The following is a 13,192-nucleotide window of genomic DNA, read 5'->3' on the forward strand; positions in this document are numbered from 1 at the left end:
TGTGGTTTAACAGCTATTGATTTGGCCTGATAAAATTACACACACACACACACACACCACAGACTAGGACTCTCAGTGGGCCTGGCACAGTTTTGCACTCATATTTGAGATCGTAAGAGCTGGTGTGTCTCTATGTGTGCACATGTATGAGTCTCTTTGTCTTCTTAAGGATATGATCAATATGTCTACTACACAAAGCAAAAGAAAGCTTTAGCGTGATCGCACCCTACGTGCACACACGCACACAGCCACTTCACACACTCCCCCACTGTGATAGCAGAGATGAAGGAACGGTCTGTCTGTGGAACCTGCTGGCACAGACTGTGTAATTGATGCAATGCCCTTGCGGTTTCAACATCACATAGCACACTCTTCCTTTACACACATATACATATACTACTCATTTGATGCATATAATCTTGTCAAGATCAATAGCGCCACACAGATGTTAATAGAAAAGTCATATAGAGGCTATCTGTGTTTTATGTGCACCCACTCCATTAAATGGTAATGTCAATGGTATAGATGCATGTATTTGTGAATAATAAACAGCCAATTAAGTGTACATTTCTATCACTAGATCATATTTCTTTACCCAATTATCCTTGGATCCTACACCTCTTCGCATCACTAACTTCTCATTTCCTTATTTGTGTGTGAAGATGGTCATTAAAACACTGAGGCTGCTTTCTCTGTCAGTACCGCAGCAGTAGCTCCAAATCCAGCTGTCCAGCTCTCATGTACTGCTCTTTGTAGAGACAAGAGGCTGATATCATATAGAGAAGCTTCCCGCTTAAAGGTAAAGGAGTAGGAGGGGCTGAGTGCGGTCGTTGCCGGGGAAACCCCGCTGCGGCAGTCCCATTTAAGGCCTGGGTAATTGGGTCTTCCTCTCATATCTCTAACTGGGGCCTCACTGGGTCTGCACACACAGGTGTCAGGAGCCTGGCAGGCTTCAAAGTACCCATCAGAAAAGTCCACTTCAGAGGAGCGTTCTAAAAACCTGAAGCTCCATGTGAATAGAGGGGATCAGAAGCTGTCAGAAACAGGAAATTCTATACTTGTCTTGGTTGCACACTGGGGAAGGCATAAATATCTTTCCTGTGGCTCATTAAATTATTGATTTTTGTTTGTTTATTATTGTTGTTCTTTTTGTACCCTTTCATTCGTTGTTTAAAAGACTCTCTCACCCCACAGTCTCTACAGGGGGACATGGATCAAGGTCACAGCCTGCTTAAAACACTTCGAGAGAGTGCAGAGCAGGCCGTTTCCTTTTTGGATGACCCTGGAGCATCCAGGCTAGAGAGGGAAGTGCAAACAGGCCGATCACAGCTCGAAGAGCTTATTCTGGGGCTACAGGAAGAGCATGCAACCCTGGAAAGGAGCATAGTGCTCTATAAAGATTTCCAAGAGCGCTACAAGAGCCAAATGCAGTGGCTTAGGGAGACTCGAGCTCTTCTCTGTTCTACTGTTGAACCCAAAGCAGAACTTTACCAGAGGAAAGCCCAGCTGAACAAGTACAAGGTAGGTGATTTGTTTTACAGTCTTTAACCGATATGAAATCTGTACTTGTGACTAGCTCTGTCAACAAAAGTGGTAGTCCCCCTTGTCACTTTTAAAATCAGTAGGGTTGTCAATGATCTTTTGCAAGCATTAAGATATGTATATACTGTAATTTAAAAATATATGTAATATACATATATATAAATCAGTTTTATATTAAGTCACTTTTGCTCATGAAGGCTGCAAAATACAGAAAACAGTAGGGCTGCAACAACGAATCGATTAAATCGATAAAAATCGATTACTAAAAGCGTTGGCAACGAATTTCATAATCGATTCGTTGTGTCGCGCGACGCGGAGACGTTTGATTATTAAAAAAAAAAAACTTTAGTTGAGCGCGGAGCGAAGTGAACACACTCGGTCTCTCTCGCGCACGGATGCTAGCTTTTTGCTAGAGTGCTAGAGTTTGGCGCCTCATAAATAAAAAACAAAAAGTAAAAAAAAAACGAGCGGAGGTAGAGGAAAGATACATGGCGGAGGCAGAGAAATCCGTGCGACCCAAGTCATCCAAGGTGTGGGAGCAGGGGCGGCGTTTGCGTATGGCAGAGTATGGCAGTTGCCATACCCTAGCCCAGTCAGGTGCTGTGAAAAATTATCCAAACTTGAGTCGCTTATAATTCGTTTTATTATTTTAAATCAGAGAGTTTTAAAAATAGTAAACCAATGATAAGCATTAAAATAACTTGTCAGTAAAACTTCGTAACGCCATTGGATCATCGAGCTCTCAGCGAGACCTCGTAACTTCACCCGCCTCCGTTCAGATTGACGCGCGCACAGCCTGGAGAAGATGAGATCTCTGCTTTTTCGCAATGCAAGGGTGAATAAATAATTGGTGTTTGAATAGTACAGCGTTTTCTTTACTCAAACACTATGTCAGTAAAGGATAATGTTTTTGTGTGTTTGAAGAGTGGAGAAGAATTAGTTATTTGCTGTCTATATACGTTTTAAATATCCTGTGCATTATGTGCATAAGCGCTTAATTTGAGATTTTGGCCAAGTGTATTAAACAACAAGAAAAAACTAAGCGCCCATATAGCTACAATCAAAGTTATATAACCTGTAAAAGTTGATGAAAGCATAATGCACTTAATGCACTTATGCACTGCATAACAGTTACAGCCGTTCTAACGACAGACAAAACACTCCATCTCCGTCATTCTCTGGTCAAAAACATTATTAACTCCATTTGAGCTTGATTTTCATATAATGTTAAGTGCAGGTGTCTGATACAATACCAACGCTAACGACGCAGTGTTGTTAAATTATTTAATTTTTTGCACCCCCCCCCCCCCCCCCCTATTATTATTATAACAGCTCAGGGATGTTCAAGGAGCAACATGTTTGTGCACTTTCTAAAGATTTTAGTTCTGTTTTTGAATAAAGGGTTGGAAATGAATGCTTTTTTTTTTTAAATCCGATTCATCGATTAATCGAAAAAATAATCGACAGATTAATCGATTATTAAAATAATCGTTAGTTGCAGCCCTAGAAAACAGTAATATTTTGAAATATAGAAAAATTTAAATAACTCTTTATTATTATAATAAAATGTCATTTATGGCTGTGATGGCAAAATTGAATTTTCAGCAGCCTGGTCCTTAATGATGCTTCAGAAATAATTCTAATATGCTAATTTGGTGCTCAAGTGACATTTCAGTCACTCCTAATTTGCTGCTTATTAATAGTTAGTAAGGTAGTTGTTAAGTTTATGTATTGGGTAGGATTAGGGATGCAGAATATGTGCTTTATAAGCACTAATTAACATCCAATATGTTAGTAATAAGCATGCTAATAAGCAACTAGTTAATAGTGAGAATTGGTCCCTATACTAAAGTGTTACTGACATGTCTTATTTTCTATGTTGAAAACAATTGTGTTGCTTAGTATTTTTGTGGAAATCATGAAATATTTTGTTTCTGGATTTTTCAATAAATTTGAAGTTCAAAAGAACAGCATTTATTAGAAATAGAAATCTTTTAACAATGCACAAGTGTTCACTTTTGATCAGTTTAATGTGTCCTTGCGGAATAATCCATGTATGTCTGTGTATCTGTATTCATTGTTCTGTTGTGTCCAGGCTGTAGAGCAGACGTTGCTATCCCGAGATTCTGCCGTGAGCTTTGTGCTAGAGAAAGGAGAAACTCTGCTGACCCTCCTCCACTCCCCTTCCATCACAGACAACATGACCAGACTACAGGCGGACTACCAGGAGCTGTGTGGCTCAGCAAGGGTGTGCTCACAAACACTACAAAAGCAATCTTTTAAATGCAGCATAACATAGAAAACATTTGCTGTTGTGAAATAGTTACATATGCTAATGTACATAATGCACCCCACTTACTGCTAAGTCCACCCAGCATGTTATAGACTCTAATCAGTAAAATGGGTAATTTAAAACATGCTGTGATATCAGAACATTAATGTATGACCTCCAACATTTACATATCAGTGCTTGCTTTAGCAATTTGGAAGAGTAACAGTCATATACATACAGAATCATTTAAAACTAAATTGCAAATTATAAAGAGTGGGGAGAAACAAATTGCTATGAATGTGTAGATTATTTCCCTTTTAAGCTTTTGAATATTAATTTGGAGGCTTTATGTGCTATTTCCTCCAAGAAGGCATCCATTAACCCTGCAATCAGTGCCATGAATACTCACTTTCAAATAATTCATCTCATGCTTGCAGCTGTCAGAAGCTCCTTATAGCATGAGAGTTTCCAGCTGTGTGTTTATATATGTGCTTCAGTGTGAGTGCTTGCAAATGTCTTGATCATTTCTGTAATTTAAATATATTTCCTCAGACCCACGTTCACAGATTGGAGGCCCAGGTGAAGAAACAGGAAGCGTACCACAAAGATCTACAAGAAATTGAGCGTTGGCTGTTGCAGATGTCCAGCAGGATGGTGACTCCTGACCCGTCATCAGGCGGTGGCCTGGAAGCTGCCACTCAGCAGCTAGCCAGACATAAGGTGACAAATCACAAAGCTTCACAGAAGAGCAGAACCCTATAAATAACCAAACACACATCTGCATTTTGTTTACCCACATAAAAAAATGTTGTCATTACAGTTTCAGTTAATATTGGTATTCACAAAAATATAAAGCTATTAGTAGGAGAACCTTTTGTTTAAATTTATGTTTGCACATATTGTCTAATCTCAGGCTATTATGGAGGAGATAGCGGGTTTTGAGGAGCGTTTGGCTACACTTAAGGAAAAGGGAGAGGAGCTGTTGTCCGGCTGCAGCGAGCGCCTCCAGGCTCGGCTTCGCCAGCAAATTCAGAACCACCAGCAGGGAGCAAGAGACAGCTACTCTGCCATCTGCAGCACTGCCCAGCGTGTGAGTTTACTTGCCAACACACCAGCACAAGACCAGCATTGTGCCGATGTTTACTGTGCATATAGACCTACAACAGTATATAAAGACTTACAGTTAATATAAGCAGGAGTGTGGTTATGTGACTTTTAACGATGGACACAGTGGTGCATCCGTTATTGGCCTGTAAAAATATCTGCAAACATCAACTAGCTGTTAAAAAGCAGCCAATTATGTCCTATCAACCACATGGGGGCGGAGGTCATGGATAGTTAACAACTCATGAAATTTTTTTAAATGCCTCTGGCTTGGTTGAAAATGACAAGAGAGTTTTAGTGCATTTTTAGTGCATTTCAGTTTTATTTATATTATATTATAATAATAATTTAATAAACGGTGAATAATAATATTTATTTATTGATTTATTATCCGTTATTTCCAGTAAATTCTCCTATATTGCAATTTTGAAGTTTTAGTGCTCATTAATTGTATGATTTCCAGTCATTGTGCTGGTGTCATTGTTTATTGTCCCTCTGCTCACATCAAAGCTTTGTTCCAGCAGCAAGCTCAAGCGTGTGCCAGCTTTCTGCCACTCTTCCAGAACCTCCTGATTATTTTAATCCACCCTGCCTGGCTTCCTAGTTGCACAGGTCCATTAAAGTGCTGACAAAATTCTCCTTTCAGTGTATTTGTCTTTTAAATCAGATTAAACAACCCTTACTAAGCAGTCAATAAACTAGGGACTTCTGGCAATGAAATGTACTTGACATTTTGACTTCTGCGTGCCAGTGTCATTACAAGGAGACCCATCAGGAGGCACTAAGAAATCATTTCTCCATGAAAGCGTATCATTAAAGCCCATGGCAATGAAAGTGAGCACATATACCCCCCTTTGCAAATCACTATCTCCCCCCTACTCCAGCTCTAGCAGTATCCTACCAAAAGCTGCCACCTGCTTTCCTCTAAGAACCCTAATCACACGCACCCCTAATATGGCAACTACTCTCTGCCATCTGACACATTGCCTGCTCAGTCACTCTCTGAGCAAACCACCCAGTCTATTAATACCTCGCCCTCTTCCCCATGCCAGTTTTATTTTGCCCATCAAGTCCAATTCCATCAAAACAAGCCGAGACATTGATAAAACCCCTCCCTTCTGGTTTGCTAGTTTATACCCCGTACCAACATCTTGTGCCAACCTTGCCAGAACAATGCCATCCGGTAAATCCCGCCACCTGGCAGTCTGGTCAATGAGTTCCTCAGTCTGCATGTGCTCTGCCAACTCCTGCCGTCTGCCAAAGCAAGCCTGTCGTTGCCTGCCCCCCGCGAGGGCTCGTGAATTAAGAATGTCAATCAGCGTCAGCTTTTCTGCTCACGGGATTAGGGATGCCAGAGCATTCAACACCTGTCAAATGGGCTTTGCTTTATGTTGACCCGATTTAGCATGGTTAACCGTATGCCCCACTCATGTCGTTTTCTGTTTTGCTCCTCAAATATGTCAGAGTCATGCTGTTCCTGTTTTATACAGTTTAGGATTACTTAAAATATCCTTTGAGGTGCATAATTTAAATGTTACATTTTGAATTGGCTCAGTTATGGCTTCTGCAAGTGGTATTGTTTCAGTTTTAGCCAATTACTTTTGGCTACTTCATGCAGTGTGGTTATTTTGAGTCTTGAGGCAAAATTTGTCTGTGTGTGCAGGTGTATCAGAGTCTGGATCGGGAACTGCAGAAGCATGTTAGTCTGCGGGATACGTTGCAACAGTGTCAGACATGGCTTTCAAATGTACAAGAGGAGATACAGCTTCCTGCACATGCACCACTCTGCCTAAAGGAGGCGCTAGCACAGGTATACTTTTTTATGTTGCTTTGTGCATGTACACAAAAGTGGCACAATGAAGTTGATATAAGAAAGCCGGACTCTATCATCAATTCTTCTCGGGGGGTCTCTTAATATCCCGTCAGATGAAGCAGGAACGAACTCTGCAGGAACAGGCTAGTACCTATTTGCAGCTGGTGTGCTCCACCTGTGATCTTTCTGATGAGAAGGTACGAGAGACGGCTGCTGAGATACAGCAGGTCAAACTTCAGGTGAGTGATAAATAGAATTTTAAGAATACATTAAAGTCTTCTAACTTCAGGTTTTAGTTGCTTCTTCAACTACAGGCACTTTTATATGGAGCTCCTAAAGGATGATAGGAGGAAAAAATAGTTTTATTGCTTTTGCATTCCCCAGAAAAACTTTGCATTTCCCCTCCCATCTCATTTCAGGGTTTGTTTTTTATTTAACATAACCAATTTTCCTTACATAAAATCTGTAAATCTTTTTACAATGTCTTTTTGCTACTTTTCAAAAGATGTTTGTGTAGGTTTTATTGATTTAAGATTGTCCCATACCCAGACTTTCAATTTGAAAATATGAAAATACATCACAAAACCCATAGATTTGGTTGGAAAATATTTAGAGATGCTTTCCACACAATGCAGATCGAGGAGAGAATGCTGGAATCTCAAGAACTAGCAGATAACTGGAGAGAGATCAAAGACTTGCGTTCCAACCTTGAGTGTCGTCTTCTTGAGGCTGAACAACTCCTTCGGAGCATGTTAAGGAGGCCAGCTGAGCTTGAGCCAAAGGTTGCTCAGAACCAGCTGGACCAGGCTCAGGTAAGCGACAGCTTTGTGTCCAGATGACAGCCATTAGAAGACAGCAAAAATGATTACCTATTTGTATGAACCATGGGTTATATGAGATTTTTGAAAAACACTACAGCAAATTTTATATTACATTAATACCTTATGCACAAGTTTTGTACATTATCTGTACAGTATATCAGTTAATCAGATGCAGTCTATTATGTATTGCTGAAAGCTCTGGTGAGCTTTGCCCTCTCTTACATTTCCTGGCAGGAAGCATCAAAATTCATTAATAAAGATTTCTCCCCAGATTACTCGTCTGGGTGTAATTATAGATGTGTGAATTGATTTGTCAGTGCCTGTAATAACAGCGTCCAGGCAGACCCTTTCATTGTGTGTGAAAAATAGCACATATTACCATCTCTGGATGTGCTGAGAATTGTCAACAATAGATTGAATGAAAACCCCAATTACCTCAAAGCTCACTCTCTGCCAGTGACAGAGGGTGTCATCCAGAGCTGTCCATTTGGCAGGATATCAAATAAAGACAGGCAGTATTTATTAATAACACCCCATATTTCATGCCACAAAGGATTTTATCCAGGAGATGCGAGCCAGGCAGGTTGATCTGACCCAGCTGAGAGAGAGCATCAATAGGCTAACGGCTGGTCAGGAGTCCCCTGAGCTTATGGAAGTTGGGCGGCTGCGCTGTGCTTGGCTGGATCTGGGCAGACAGGCTGCACAGCTGCTGGAACAGAAAGAGGAGGATCTACAGAGGAGCGGGGACTATCATGACTGCATTTGTATGGTGGAGGAGTTGTTTGACCAGCTGTCCAAGAAATGGGATCAATTGGCCAGGCATGCAACATTTCCTTTCAAATTTTGCACACCATATTTATTTTTGATAGTTGCCATGTGTTGTTCTTTAGACATTATTGTCAGTCATTCTTCTCTTTGTTCACAAAAGCACTAAATCTTTTCTAGGGGAGATATTGAGAGCACAACTGAGTGTCTGGATGCCTTAAAGAAGTTATCCACAGACCTGCAGGACCAGAGATGTGTGCTTGATGACCTAAGAAATAATAGGCACGGGATCCTGCCTCGTCTGAGCTTAGAAGACAGAGACCTGGTTAAGGAGCAGGTGGGTTACCTGGAGCAACGTTGGACCCAGGTGGAATCGCTTGTCCAGCAGAAAATACAAGATTCAGCCCAAACACTGGAAGAACTCAGTCAAATCGAGGACCATTTGCGGGAGACTCAGGAGTGGGCTGAGTTGCAGCAGCCATCCCTGTCTGAGGTTCTCAAGACCAGCCCCCCTCCAGATTTGGCCCAAAGCTTTCTGTTTGATCACTTGAGCTTTTGTGCAGAATTGGAGGCCAAACAGAAGCTTCTGGCAGAGGCCATGACAGATGCCAATAGTCTTTCCTCTCGCCTAGGTCTTAATGAAAGGAGGAAACTGCAGACTTTGGTCCAGGAAGCACAGGCAGAAATAGAATCGCTTGGAACTAAGGCTGCTCAGTATCGTAAAAGCCTCAGCAAAGTGTTTACAGAACGAACGCAGTTCCTACAAGCCCTCGACAGAGCAGCTGAATGGATCAGGAAGCAAGAGCAAAGGGCTCTTGCAGATGATCATGTCGCACTCCTACCAAATGTACTGCACAAGCAGGTGTCAACTTGTAAGAATTTTACCAGCAGCCTAAGAGCATATCAGGTGGAGCTCACGTCTCTTTGGGTACAAGGAAGAGAATTAGTGAAGGATGCCACCAACGAGGAGAAGAAGGAGACCCTTCAGAAGCTGGAGGAGTTGCAAGTTACCTACGAGGCTTCCTTTCAGAAGAGCACGGAGCATCTGCAGCATCTGGAGAAAGCACTAGTCATTCGAAAGTACTTTAAAGTGGACCTTGACAGGATCTGCGAGTGGCTAAAACAAGCAGAGGTAGCTACATTTCCAATTATTGACCTGAGCGGCAATGATGAGGAGCTTCAGAACCAGTTGACAGAATACCAACAGCTTCTTGATCATGCTTCAGAGTATGAAAACCTTTTGCTCATCGTCCAAAGGGCAGGACAGGAGATTCTTCCCACCTTAAATGAGGTCGACCACTGCTACCTAGATGAGAAACTTAATGGCCTTCCACAACAATATAATGGCATGCTGTTGTTGATCAGAGAGAAACGTGACAGGATCCAACAAGTGCTTTTGGAGCGCAGGGAGTTTGAGTCCCTCATCGATGTCACTCGAAAAGCTTTGAAGGAACTTCAGGAGAAGTGTGATAGTTTAGAGATGAAGTCAGCCAACCAAAGTGTAGAAGAGGGAGAGAGATTGCACAGCAGTTATGAAGATCTCATGAAAGGTCTTGCAAATCTCTTTCAGGGAATGAAAGATCTTAGGGTTAAAACTCAGGATTTCCTTATCACTGGTCAGCCATATGCTCCTGAAATCATTGACCAACTAGTTCATCTCCACGGCAGTCTTAACCAGCAGATCGAGTGTAAGATGAAAGAATTAAGGAAAACATTAAAAATATTAAATGACCATCGAGCAGTTATTGAGAAAATGGACTATAGCATTACTAGATTTAAGGAACAGCTTGGCAAATTTGACTCCAAAGGAGATGAGGAGGCAGATGCCATGGACAGATTATCTACTCTACACAACCTATCAAAATGTCTTAAAGAGGTTAGTTCCTATCCAGAGGGTCTCAAAGCACAAAATGATGACCTCAATCAGCACTTTGACTCAAAGACCCTTAAGACTCAGGTTATCTTCAGAGAGGAACAACTACTAACTCTAAAGCAAAAGATTAATGCACACATAGAAGAATGTGAGAGAGGTTTTAGGGGAAATAAGGATCTTCAAACTGATATTAAAGTATCAATAGACTGGCTCAAGAGTCTTAGGGATCGATTAAGATATCCATTAATGTTTGAAGAAGCAAAAATTGAAATTGTGCAGGAGGAGGTCAGGTCACTGTCAGCACTTCAAGAACAAATGAAATCTAGGTTTAGATTATTAGAATATATGACTAATGAAGAAAAACAGAAGTACGTCAACGACCAAAAGCCATTTCCAAAACTCTTTGAAACCACTCTAATGGATATTTCAAAGCTGAAGGATGATCTTCAACAAGCTGTCAACACCAAACAGGTAAGGTATTATTAATACCTGAGAGTTTGCCCATGTTTTCTAAACTGAATAATGAAATACTGAAGTTGGCATTAATGTTTCTTTAAACTGTAATGTGTATCCTCAGGTGGCCTTGCAGACTATTCTGTCTCTGCTCCAGAGATACCACCATTCCTTACAATCCATCCAGCAGTGGTTTGAGGACGCTGGTGCTCTGCTTGAGTATGCCCCACAAGAGGTAGACCTGGAGAAAATTTCAGACTGCCTCAAGGACTTAAAGAATCTAACAGGCCGGGAACAAACTGTCAAATGTACGATGCAAGAAATGCAAGGTCTAGTACCTGAAATGGGTGACTTTTTGAGCCCTACTGTAATGAAGCAAATCCAGCAACATTGTGAGGATTCTTATCACAAGGGAACAGAGGTCTTTGAGCAGCTAAAACAACATCAAGACAACTTGCAACGGTAATGCTAATGAGGTTTTGACATTTAAATAGATTTAAATCAGGTGCACAAGACCCAAACTTGTATCTGCCTTATTCATGTTAACAACATGATTTACAGACATTGATATCTATTTTCTTTTTACAACTGTTGCACACACTTGCTTTATTTCTCTGTTAGAAGCATAACTCAGTGGAGATCCTTTCAAGATGAAACAGATGAAGTTATCCGGCAGATGAATGAAGTTGAGAAAAGGTTGACGGAATTCACAACTGCCAGAGCAAACTCTGAACAAGAAGCTGAAGACAAGCTTTGTTTATACCAGGTCTATGACTAAGCATTTCTTTCCTTGTCAAACTCCTAATACATTGATATATTGCAGTTTTTCTAAATATTTCCTATTGCTTCCATTTATTCTACAGAATATTGAGTCACAAGTTCAGAGTCTTGAAGATGCACTGAATGGCCTGAAAAAAAAAGCAGCACAGTTTGATCAGCCTGCCATAAAAGACACTACTTCTCGGTCAGTCTGTTCACTGAGCCATCGGTGGACTCGGTTGCTCAGTGTTGCTCGAGCTCAGGTGAAAGCCCTCCAGGACTCTGCACATAACTGGAGATGCACCAGGGAGAAGGTAGGGAAACTTACCAGGGACAGATATTCTCAACTCATTATACTAAGATGCTCTTATACGATTCTTCACTTCAGAGAATGTAATCAAACAAATGCAATAGTTCAAATCAATACTTGATTGCTAAGCAGATAAAATGCCATAAAATTATTGTTAGATGCCCAAATAGCATATTTCTAAGTAAACTAACAGACCAAAAGAAAAGAAAAACAGTATTCTGTAAGCAGTGAGAACCTGTAGTAGAGCTGAATAAATCTTGGCTGTGGTTCTGCGATCAGACAAGAGCATCAGTTGCCGGCAATGGCCTGAGAATGATGTAATGCTTGGCAATGACAGTCCATACAAAAATAGCCCAACATGGAAGTTGCCAACTCACCACTTCTCCCATAAATCTCTGCTGCAATCTCAGGAAATGACATCATTGATGGAGGGATATGCTGTGTAACTCACTATATGTACTTCTTTATGTGTATATGATTATAGAACATGAATAATATACAAAAGATTATTGAAGAAAAAAGCCATATTAGTAGCATGTTAGCAGTAACTGTTTCTTGTTTATTTTTGGCAGTGCACACTAATTCTGTGTAGTTTCTTTGTGACCTAAGCCTGTTTCATTGTTCAGCTGAGGATATGACATCACTCAGTAAGAATGAGTCAGTTGCTTGCAAAGCTGCATGTAGCACAAAGAGAGGAGTGTTATGCTTTTTTCATCTGTTTCAACAGTAATTCATTATTAAGAGTTCCTTGATGTCCTGATAGCTGCTGTTTTGTGACCAGTTACTGATATCCAAACCTTCTTTCATTCAGTGAATGAAAAATTAGGAGTAAATTACTCTGCATTAATTCTTAATAACTCACTTTTGATTGAATCTAAAACTCAACATGAATCTGAATGAACGTTCAAAACTTGTAACATCACTGACATGGCAACCGAACATTTAAATATTACAAAAAATACAGATAAAAAGAACAAGAAAAACATTTTATTTATTTATTTTGCATTGTTTTTTGCAATAAAATAAATGTTATAGCATGACAATGTTATAGCACATATTAACAGCAGTAGAATCTGTTGGAGTAACCCATTCCACATCTCTCTGTGATTAGCTGGAGAAAATGCAGGCTGCCTGTGAGGACCTGCACAGTCGTGTTCCTGACAACATGGTGGAAAAAGCCTCTAGTATGGCAGCCCTGCAGAGCCTTCTGGAGTACCACGATTCCTTCAGTCGAGAGGTAGAGAGAGAGAGCAGCGCCCTGACCCTGCTCAGACACCATGTGCTCAACCTGTTTCTCCATCCTCATGCCTCTGCATCCACCACAGACAGTAAACACAACCAAGACAATCCATGTCTGCTGGAAATTCAGAGCATTCAGGAGAAATATGACAAGTATGAATATCTATCAATCTGTCTGTCTCTGTGTCTCTTCTATCTGTCATTCTATCCGTCTTACTGCTCAAGAGCAGGTAATAAATCC

At 40.8% G+C, this 13,192-nt stretch overlaps 1 protein-coding gene across 3 annotated transcripts in view; it reads left to right on the top strand.

The window, feature by feature from the left end:
• syne1a (spectrin repeat containing, nuclear envelope 1a) overlaps window positions 1-13,192 on the top strand; it is a 147,269-nt gene that overhangs the window by 82,573 nt on the left and 51,504 nt on the right. For all 3 annotated transcript variants that reach the window (XM_058755665.1, XM_058755666.1, XM_058755667.1), the window contains 13 exons: window positions 1,195-1,521; window positions 3,638-3,790; window positions 4,367-4,534; window positions 4,728-4,904; window positions 6,582-6,728; window positions 6,845-6,970; window positions 7,367-7,543; window positions 8,106-8,371; window positions 8,498-10,661; window positions 10,768-11,105; window positions 11,265-11,409; window positions 11,507-11,716; window positions 12,824-13,104. In XM_058755665.1, coding sequence (XP_058611648.1) covers window positions 1,195-1,521; window positions 3,638-3,790; window positions 4,367-4,534; window positions 4,728-4,904; window positions 6,582-6,728; window positions 6,845-6,970; window positions 7,367-7,543; window positions 8,106-8,371; window positions 8,498-10,661; window positions 10,768-11,105; window positions 11,265-11,409; window positions 11,507-11,716; window positions 12,824-13,104 — 4,679 coding nt within the window. The remainder of the gene's footprint in view (window positions 1-1,194; window positions 1,522-3,637; window positions 3,791-4,366; window positions 4,535-4,727; window positions 4,905-6,581; window positions 6,729-6,844; window positions 6,971-7,366; window positions 7,544-8,105; window positions 8,372-8,497; window positions 10,662-10,767; window positions 11,106-11,264; window positions 11,410-11,506; window positions 11,717-12,823; window positions 13,105-13,192) is intronic.

The sequence above is a fragment of the Onychostoma macrolepis genome, chromosome 20 (assembly GCF_012432095.1).
Source record: "Onychostoma macrolepis isolate SWU-2019 chromosome 20, ASM1243209v1, whole genome shotgun sequence".
NCBI lineage: Eukaryota > Metazoa > Chordata > Actinopteri > Cypriniformes > Cyprinidae > Onychostoma > Onychostoma macrolepis.